We start from the raw sequence: 9,614 nt of genomic DNA, 5'->3' as shown, positions 1-9,614 counted from the left end.
TTAAACTAAAATGTATTTACCTCTTGTGTGCTGAAGAGCCTTGGCAATAGACTGAAGCCTTGAGTACCTTTCTCTTGCGAAGCATCGACCCGTGAAGTCCTCATACTCGACATGAAAAGCAGCCACACATCCAGACGGACATTCTTCTAGAAATGCTGAAACCTGTTTTCAGAAAGTATGAATCCAAATTGTACACAGAAGCACTGTCTACATATATATAAAACATGTACATGTATCTATAAATGTAATGATGCATTACATTTGACATGTTACCTTATCAGTGATTGTTGTTTCATCCTCAAAGACGAGCATTGTTGTATTTTTCTTCACATAAGCTGCTCCCCACTCTTTATCCCTCTCGACAAAACCAACTTTTGAAGGGCATGCCTGAAACAAAAGAAAACGTGTACTAAAATAGCTCCACTTGCATGTTGTATAGAATTCATTCAGTTATCTTGCACAAAGTTCAGAAAGCAGAGCTCTGTGGATTTCCATGTACTACATTAGCATGGATTAAAAATGAGGATGTTTGGAGAACAAGTTCTCAAGAGTCAAATTTGTGTAACAAGGTAAGTGCTTGCTATGACAATATAGGACCATATTAATCTCACAACCTGACACTGAAAAGCTGTGACATTAACACTGCCACAACATTGCTTCTCAATGGCACACAGTCCTGCCTTCTAACTGCTTGTAACATGACAAAGGATCATAAAAACCCCAAACCAAAATGCTTTAGTAGGCACAGACTATCCACTTATGAAAAATTTAATAATTACAACCACCAGGTTTCAGTTACACTATACTGTAGGAGCAAGGAACAATTAAAAAAACAATCTTGCCCACTTATTGGAATTGGCACTCTTGTATGCAATTGTTTTAAACATACACGGTGGTTCTGACGTACAGCATTTGGCATTGCCATGACCATTTTTCTTAGAATTATCCTATTTGCTTTAAGTATGTCTGACTGCATTTCCAGCATGGTCTTCTGTTTAATACCAGGTCACTATGATATTCTGCAGTTCTAGCAAAACTAGAGCTTGAAAATCATGTTTTTATAATTTTAGATGTTTCTCAGCTAATGAAAATGGCCCCTATGGCCAATTTCAGAAATTTCTTCGAAGTGTGCCATGTCACCTACCTGCTCATAGTTGACCCACTTTTCACGAACACAGTCATCCATAAAGCTTCCATGGGAAGAGCGGAGTCTGTAGTCATGCACAGCCAAGCTCACTGACATGCAAGGACGAGGCTTCCTTAATGGCCTTTCACCAAACTTTTGCTGTTGGACATAATAAAAGTTATTTAAGTTTCCTTATAAAATTTTACAGCTTTAAAGAGCTTATCTTTTATAATTCATTTCGTTGCAAAAGATTTATTCACACAATGCTGCTGAAAGTCAGTGACTTCAGTCTAACATCTTATATGGCAGGAGAACATGCAGCAAAGAATGCAAGTATTGAAGGACAAAGACACGATGAATAAGAAGAGTTGGTAGCAGCTGATTTCTTTTGCTTCTATATATATAAATTGTCTGAATTGTAAAACACACTCCAATAGAAAATGAGGTGTGTATGATTCACCTATTCCCTTGAATGTGTCACAGAGCACATAAAAGCAAAATACAACTTTTTTTATGCATCTACACAGCTAAGTATATATTCCCTTTGTTCTCAAGCTAGTGGATCTGTACATGCAAATGTGCAGGGTCTGCCCATAAAGTAACGAAGCTGGATCTGGTAAAAAGAATTCATTGATCTGATCGATACGTATTATTTAATTTCTTCAATATAGTTTCCTCGGGCGTCAACACACCGATTACAATGCAATTCCCATGTTGCAAAGGCTCCCCGAAAGTCGGTTGCCGTGACCTCTTTTGGAGACTGTGACAGCCCATTGGATTGCGGGGACACCGTTGGAACAGTGACTTTTCTGGCTTCTCCTGAGCTTTGAGAACAGTAAGAAGTCTGCCGAGCTCACATCGGGGCTCGTGCAGCCCTAATGCAGCCATGATGTGAGCCCGACAGACTTGTTACTGTTCTCAAAGCTCAAGAGAAGCCAGACAAGTCACCGTTTCGATGGTGTTCTCACAACCCAACAGGCTGCCACAGTCTCTGAAAGAGGTCACAGCAGATGACTTTTAGGGAGCCTTTGCAGTGTGGGAATAGGGCTGTAATCAGTGCATCGATGCCCAAGAAAACTATACTGAAATAAAAATGAAGGCAGCTTCGCCCTAGTGGTGCAAGCCTGAAGGAAGTGCGGAGTTGGGCAGCCACCTTTGTTTTTCTTTCTTTTCCTCTTTCTTTCTTTTCTCTCTCCTCTCTATTTTTCTGTCTTTTCATCTCTGAGTTCTATTTCTTGCTTTCTCTAACTATATATTTCTTTCTAATCCTCACTCCTATCTCTCTTTTTCTTTCTTTTCTGTCTCTCTATTTCTTGCTTCCTCTTTCTTTCCATCTTTCTCTTTTTGTCTATATATTTCTCTCTCTCTTTCTTTGATTCTCTCTCGTTCTGTCTTTTCCCTTTCTGTTTTTCCTCCCTTTCCTTCTATTTCTCTCTTTCGCTTTCTTTCTATGCTATGCTTTACTCTCTCCCCTCATCCTTTCCCTCCTCCTCACCCTCACATCCGTCAGCCTCGCCCTCCTTTACCCTTCGAACCTCCTTGGTATACTTACTATACAAGGCTATGTTTTGCTGCTAACGTGCCTGGATAGCAGAGTGGTTACGATGCTCACCTTTAAGCGTGGGTTCGAATCCTGCCTCGTGAAGAAATGTTATTTTTGTAGTAATTATGATGTAAATGTGAATAAAGTAAAGTGGACAAAAAGGTAACGTGCCGGCAGCAGTGACCGAACCTGCAACCTTCGAATAACGCATCCAATGCTCTACCAACTGAGCTACAGCAGCGGTCATCCCCCGTCCACCTTATGGGCTTTATGTGTGCATTTTTAAACTTGGGAGTGTTAGTCAGCGCCGCTAGTAGCCATGACGGCGAGTGTGGAACACTATTTTTCTGCCTGCTGGCGTCACAAAGCACGTGATCTTTTGTTAATTTTGTTAATTTGGTAACTTTGTTAGATTACAAGGGAACTAACAAAAGCAGTCATGCTCAAAACATGCATTTGGCCCTTTGGGCTGGAGCATTAAAATTTTACTACAGCAATCTGTCACTATGGCACAAGCAGTGACTCAGGTGCTAAAGTTGCCCTGCATGTCTATTCAGTTAAACTAGTCCAATGCTGAGAGGATTACACATCATTTTTGCACTTTGTGAACACAATATGTATATAGGTATACTTTTTTACATCCTTACTTTGTATTCCATGTCGATATGGCTTTTCACTTTGCTTACCATAATCATGTGGTGATGCTTTGTGAGAGGTATGTTTGAGGGCCGAGACACCTTGCAAGATGGGGGCTCAATGATGGGGTGGTTCACAAATATTAAGATGTCACAATACCTAAAGTAGGAAAAAGATGTTGTTTCTGAACAGAAAAAAATTTTGGCAGGTTGGTTTTAAAGTATCATAAACTGATGTGAAACAGTGCAAGCACACCTACTAAGTGCAAGACACAGTGCACTTTAAGGCTGTATATATATAGTGCCTTATAGCGCGTTACTCCTTTAGACGTCATTCAGTAAAACTTGTTGCTAGGCTAAAGTACCTGCCACTCAGTATGAATGAGATGTACAACAGAAGAAATAGGCAGAAAAGACAGGTCTTTTCTGCTCTCTCTTTCTGTCTTTGTATGCTGCGTTCCCATGGAGTATTAAACTTCAATTTCTCTGTCTATGTAGACTTTATCATATTATTCATCATCATCTTCAAGTTATTTAGTACAAAGCAGCAAAAAAAAAACCTCACCCAAACATATATGAGTGCCCCAATCCCACATCACCTAAACATTATTTGTGGAAATTTCTTGACCTCGAGGGTGCAACAGAAATTCTGCAACCATTGACCACATCTTTTCTTGACACTTGTTCTGTTATATGCTACTGCAAACAGTACGTTACAATTGGTTGTTTACATACCGTCTGCATTATATCTTGGAACACTAACCCTGCATTGCAAAGTTATCACTGCTGTCAAGTCACTGAAACTTAAAAGTTGCAGTTACAAAATACCTTCTTTTTTTTACTAGACAGAAACACAGGCTTGCTTTCAGCACTGAATTAACTCAGAACTACAAAGCACAATGCAGAGATGACAAATAAGTTGGTGATCTGAGATGTCATTATGAAACTGTAGCAGCATACAAATGAAACTAGGAGGGCAATATAAAGCTGCCTTAGGGACTAAAGTTCTACATCAGCTAGGAAGCCATGAAACAAAATACGATCAACGTACCCTGTGAGGCTGTCAACGATGCTCTGATTAATTGCCTGCAGTTGAATGCCCAAGACAAGCTGCCACTTTTGTTCAGTGTGAGCGCTTTCAATATGATTCCATATTCGCTGTAAGACAGAAAAAAATGTAAGCATGAAGTTGCACGCAGAGCAAAAATAGAATCAAGCTCATTAACTGCAGCTGCACAAATTCTCAAAAGTTTGTAGGGCAAAGACACAAAGCACATGCTACACAGGTTCACAATTGTACAAGAAAGTAAGGGGAAGGTCAGTGATCGCTTCAGCTTAGAAGTGGCTAAGCATTGCATCCTTTGCAGAAGTTCAAGGTTTAGATGCTGCTGGATTCCTTATTTCCCTGTATCCAAAGTACAAAGAAAGAAAGGCAACTCCTATACAGAAATAATAGAATGTCGAAGGGCTCCATATTTTCTCAAGCGGTACTGACTAATTTACAAATATGTCAGATACTGCAGCCAAGTGAGTACAGGAGAGATGCAATTCATACATTTGTTTAAACAAGACCGTTGCTTATGTTAACCCCTGTCTGACTGGGAGTGTCACAAAAATGTGTACCTTTGCAAGGTCAACAAAGTTGCCCATGTCAGTGACCAGTGTAGAAAAGAGGGCAACACCATCTATATGACGTTCTTGGAGAAAATTGCTCATGATGTGGAGGAAAGGGTCCATGTGCTCATGCTTTCCTGCCTGCAGCATGTTGGCCAAAGAGCTTTCTAAAGCCACAATTGCTGCAGCAGGGCCACGAAGATGCAGGAACATATCCAGATCCTTTTCTGCACAATGCGCCCCCAAAATTTATAAGAATTTATAGAGACAAGCATATGACTACTGAAGTAATTCACAGTTGCACATTTCATGAGATACAGCAATGCACCTTAAAGGGCAAGTAAACAGGCTTCGAATTTTTTTTTACATCCACCAAACAAGCCCGCCAATTCATACAGTAGACCGCGGCGATCACATTTTCCGAATATTACAGCGCTGCGTGCCACGCAGACCCTCCATTTCAAAAAACAATTCCCGCGCCTCTTTCCTTCGTCTGACCAATCCCACTCGTACGTGCAGTGATGCAAACTTGCCCATGGGCAACTTGGCGCACCATTGCGCTCGTCGACTGGCCTAAACCAGGTCTCCACAAGTTGACGACAGTTCCTGTTCCCACCCACCGCTACAAAACTGCGCCTTGTTTCTTGGCCCTGCGGTGATGCGGTTTCGGCTACGCAGTTGTCGTGCGTATATTTCTCGCACTGCATGGCACCTGCACGCACTTGGCCTTCGACATGAGCAACACGTGGAGGAAGTGTTGTTCAGTTGTTGGCTGCAAATCGAGCGGAGAGAGGGGGAATAGCTCGGACGGGTCAGGATTCTCCACGCTTTTCTCTTGCGCCCCTTCGTTGTCTTGGAAAGCAAGCACCCATTCTTGAGCACTGCACTGTGAACTAGCACAAAGGTTTAAAAATACCGAAGAGCCGAAAACTGCTTGTCAAGTTATTGAGCACGTGCGACAACGTAAACAATTAGCAACCAGGAGCCGCAGCAAGCGGAAGCACATTGCGACCGATCGAGCTCGCCGATGATGCCAATTGCTGACGTCGTGTCACGTTGCTGAAATGGGTGGGGTCACAACGACGGGCTACGCCTTCCCCTCCCTGTGGCGAGGCCGCGCAAAAAATTTGAAACTGGCTGAAGCGAATGTCCTAACCCCTGTAACTTCCTTATTATAGCACGTACTCGCAAAATTCTTGCGGCAGCATGTTCACATAGCAAAAGTGCGCATATTAATCTTCATAACAATTTTTGGACCTCAGAGTTCTTTACGGGCCCTTTAACAAACTTAGCAAGAGCACAGCACAGTGATTTAAAGGAAATCAGCCAGTTTACTGGGGCTCTGCCAAGAGCATATCAGACCTGCAGAGCATTTAAGTAGGAGCTCTTCTCAAGGTGGCATAGCCAGCCACCCTTCTAAGACACCAAGACTTCTGCTACTCCTTGGCAACTCTGGACTATCAAGGTTGCAAGCCGCTCCACATGATATTTAAAGCTACATGCCAGCACACCAAAATAAGTACAAATGCAAGAAAACCAATTTCTTCCGTTTCTTAATCCTCTTACATTATAGATAGCTTCACGTCTTAGCTTCATACAAGGAGTAGTCTGACGTAATGTATGCTATTATTTTTATTGCATCATTGTATAATCCCTTAAAGGGCGACTGCAAAATAATTTTTAATTGCTTAAGCAGCTTAATTTCAGACAATGTAGATATAGAAAAGCCTTGATGCAAAATATTACAATTGAAATATGAGCAAAGTGTAGAAACATAGGCACTTTTGATACTGAAACCGAAGAGAAGAAAAAAGCACATACTCTTGTGAAGAGCTTTCATGCCACTTGCCTTCATAAAGCTTCTCCTTGTACATGTCATAGGTGACACTCAGGTATAACAGGTGTGTGCAAAGGCCTTTTGGAAATCGAGCAGAGATATGCCATTTCCTGAAGACACAAATGAAAGGCCCTGGGAAAACAGATGCAAGTAATAATGGTATTAACAAACTGCTGCTTTCAGGAAATTTACAGTGTACACAAGTTTTTAGCATGCTGCATACTGCTCGTAAGAGTATCATGAGACACCTTGCCAACAACTCAAAGTTGTTGCATGTGGCTAACACTCTAATCACACCTGGCTTCTGCACCACTAAAAACCATGAATCAATCAAGGCCATTTAAAATTTGATTAATGAATTTTGCGCAAGCTGTCATTTTTTATTCTCCGAGAAGCTTGCCATATGCAATGCCACATGCGTTTCCATAATAGTTTTCATATGCGTTTCCATATGCACTTCCACATGTGTTTCCATATGCCATTGCCATATGCCATATGCACTTAAATTAGCGTATGATGAACATCAGTGATAAATATTATAGCATGGTCATGTCTCATGCAATCGCAACAGAATACTCATCTAGAACTTGCATTTGTGACTTAGTAAACTTATATGGGTGTGTATACCATGAAAGCAATTATTACCTCAAATCATTTTTATGCAGTGCACATAAGTTATAGAAGTGACAGGCGGAAAACTGAACATGACATGCTATTTAACAGACACTCCGTATATTTTTAGAGGCAATAAATGCAAGTACTTCGCATCTGTCTCACCTTCAGACAAACACAAATTAACACAAACAGTAAAGTGAAATTCCGAGAAACTTACTTTTTTCTGGTGCTGACACCTTGCTTCCACTGCGCCCTCTCGAGTTTGATTTCCCGAGCAGGTTTTCTGAAGCAAATATATGCACCCATGCTAGGCATATCTCATGAAAAACAGGCTACTCAGGCTCACAACGTGCACGAGAGAGACCAGGTCTCAACTACAACAATGTTGCGGATGTTCAAACTCTGCTGTTACTTACCTGTGTTCCTGCCAACCAATTTTGCCAGTGTATGAAGCCTCGAATATTTTGGTTGACCTGGACATTTTCCAGAGAGGTCTTCAAGGTCAGCTTGGAAAGCAGCCACGCAGCTTGTTGGATGTACATTGAAAAATGATGTTACCTGCATGTGGCAAAGTTCTTCCAAAATGCACGTGTGAAACAACACAGCGAGATGTTTTTTTATCTGAGCTTTGCAATATGTGAATTAAATTGTACACTGCTCCCGATGCTCCTCTCACACATCCAAGGATACAATAGACGAAAAATTGTATGAAAGCATAGCAACATACTAACAAGGTTTGCTTGCTTATTTACTTTTCAGTTACTATATATTTACTTGGAGTTACCCTAGAAACCAGTAAGCCCAACAAGGCATTGTAGAGGGAATATTACAACATACAAGTGAACAACATTAATGAACATACTTCAGTGCAACAGCATACAGCAAAACAACCAAGACCGATAGGAGAAGAAACGACACACACAACTTCTCTATCAGTCTGGTTGTTTTGTTGTGCGCTGTTACACCGAAGTATGAACCAATACCAACTCGCCCAAGGTGCCGTCTTACTAATGAACACTAACCTAACCACATCCATTAACAAATTTTTGAAAATATAAATTTCCTAATTGAGTTCCGATTTGAGAATAATTGGAGTTAGAGGCATTCCTCTTGTTTATAGTTCTGCTAAGGCTTGTCTACTTCATAACAATTTTTATTTTAATAGATGAATGAGGAATAAAAGAAGAAAACATTATTAAACAATGCATGCACTTGTGAACACATGTTGGCAAGTCATCTTGCTTATTAGTATAATTAAAATATGCTATGCAACCTGACAAATACAGGGAACAAAGCAAAAGCATAGATTACATGTTGCTACATTTACAAAAACAGAGAAACAAGCCTGTTCAAGTTTGTCATCTTTTGTGGGTGCTTTTGAGAGCTATGGGCGCAATTAATAGTGGTGGTGAATCGTAACTTGCTGTTGGTGCGGACTGCACAACACTGCAATGTGCAGCTTTTATGACTTAATTTGTAGCATTTCTTGTCCGTTTATAGTCTATAACCCACCTTAGATGGCATTCTTAATCAATTTATTTACACATTACTAATAAAAAAGCTGTTAACAGCAAGCCTGACATCAGAAAAAAAACATCACTCTATTCTTAATTTAATTCACTCCAGTTAACTTTGTTCATTAAAATTGTTTGGAATATACCTTTTCAAATGTAAAACGTCAGACATATTACTATGGATTTAAAGCAGGAGAAGCTGTGCCAAGTGCAAAAGATCCTTCAGCAAATGAACTACTGCAATACTAGCTGATTTTTAGTGCAGCTACTCTTCTGATCAATTTTTAAGGGCACCTTCCAGCTGATGTTGAAACTAGCCTCCATGATTACAACAAAGTACATGTACCCTGTGAGTAAGGCTGGCGTCATCTTCAAAGGCCTGTAAGTGGCTGGCATTTCTTCTCAGTGGCATGTCCCAGTCAAGATCTCTCTCCACATGGCCAGAGGACAGACAAGTCTGACCACAGAAAAAGAGCAGCGTGAGCTATGAAATGGTTGCATAACACATGAAAACTCAATTGACATTAACTTTTCTAACTTTTCTACACAAAAGCAACATCATATGGATTCACATTCTCTATACAGTAGAACTTTCCTATGTGCAACTCCAAGGGGCCAGGAAAATGCATTCCTATTAACAAGTGTTTCATTTACTGAGAAAGACATGCAGCGGTGAAGCACTCTGTCATATGGCTTCCTAACATTTTTAGACGTGTGAAGTGCAAAAAAG

General features: G+C 40.6%; 1 protein-coding gene across 1 annotated transcript; it reads right to left on the bottom strand.

Annotated features, from left to right (window-relative positions):
* Window positions 1–5,147, bottom strand: LOC119395524 (uncharacterized). The gene is made up of 6 exons (XM_037662511.2): window positions 4,928–5,147; window positions 4,356–4,462; window positions 3,356–3,464; window positions 1,145–1,285; window positions 274–387; window positions 1–162 (listed from the first exon to the last, which is right to left on the bottom strand). Exons 1-6 carry the CDS (start codon window positions 5,129–5,131, stop codon window positions 1–3), a joined length of 837 nt encoding a protein of 278 aa, XP_037518439.2. The 5' UTR covers window positions 5,132–5,147.
* Between the last annotated feature and the right edge of the window lie 4,467 nt (window positions 5,148–9,614).

This window comes from Rhipicephalus sanguineus, chromosome 6 (genome assembly GCF_013339695.2).
Source record: "Rhipicephalus sanguineus isolate Rsan-2018 chromosome 6, BIME_Rsan_1.4, whole genome shotgun sequence".
In the NCBI taxonomy this organism is placed as follows: domain Eukaryota; kingdom Metazoa; phylum Arthropoda; class Arachnida; order Ixodida; family Ixodidae; genus Rhipicephalus; species Rhipicephalus sanguineus.
The sequence above is the reverse complement of the archived record's forward strand: the minus strand, read 5'-3'. Positions and strand labels throughout refer to the sequence as shown.

Excerpts from the sequence above, each read along its gene's own strand:
- LOC119395524 (XM_037662511.2), bottom strand. The coding sequence starts at position 5,131 with ATGTTCCTGCATCTTCGTGGCCCTGCTGCAGCAATTGTGGCTTTAGAA. Across the intron at positions 4,463-4,927 it reads ACTTTGTTGACCTTGCAAAG|CGAATATGGAATCATATTGA; the intron begins GTACACATTTTT and ends TCTGTCTTACAG. Across the intron at positions 1,286-3,355 it reads AGCATCACCACATGATTATG|CAAAAGTTTGGTGAAAGGCC; the intron begins GTAAGCAAAGTG and ends TATGTCCAACAG.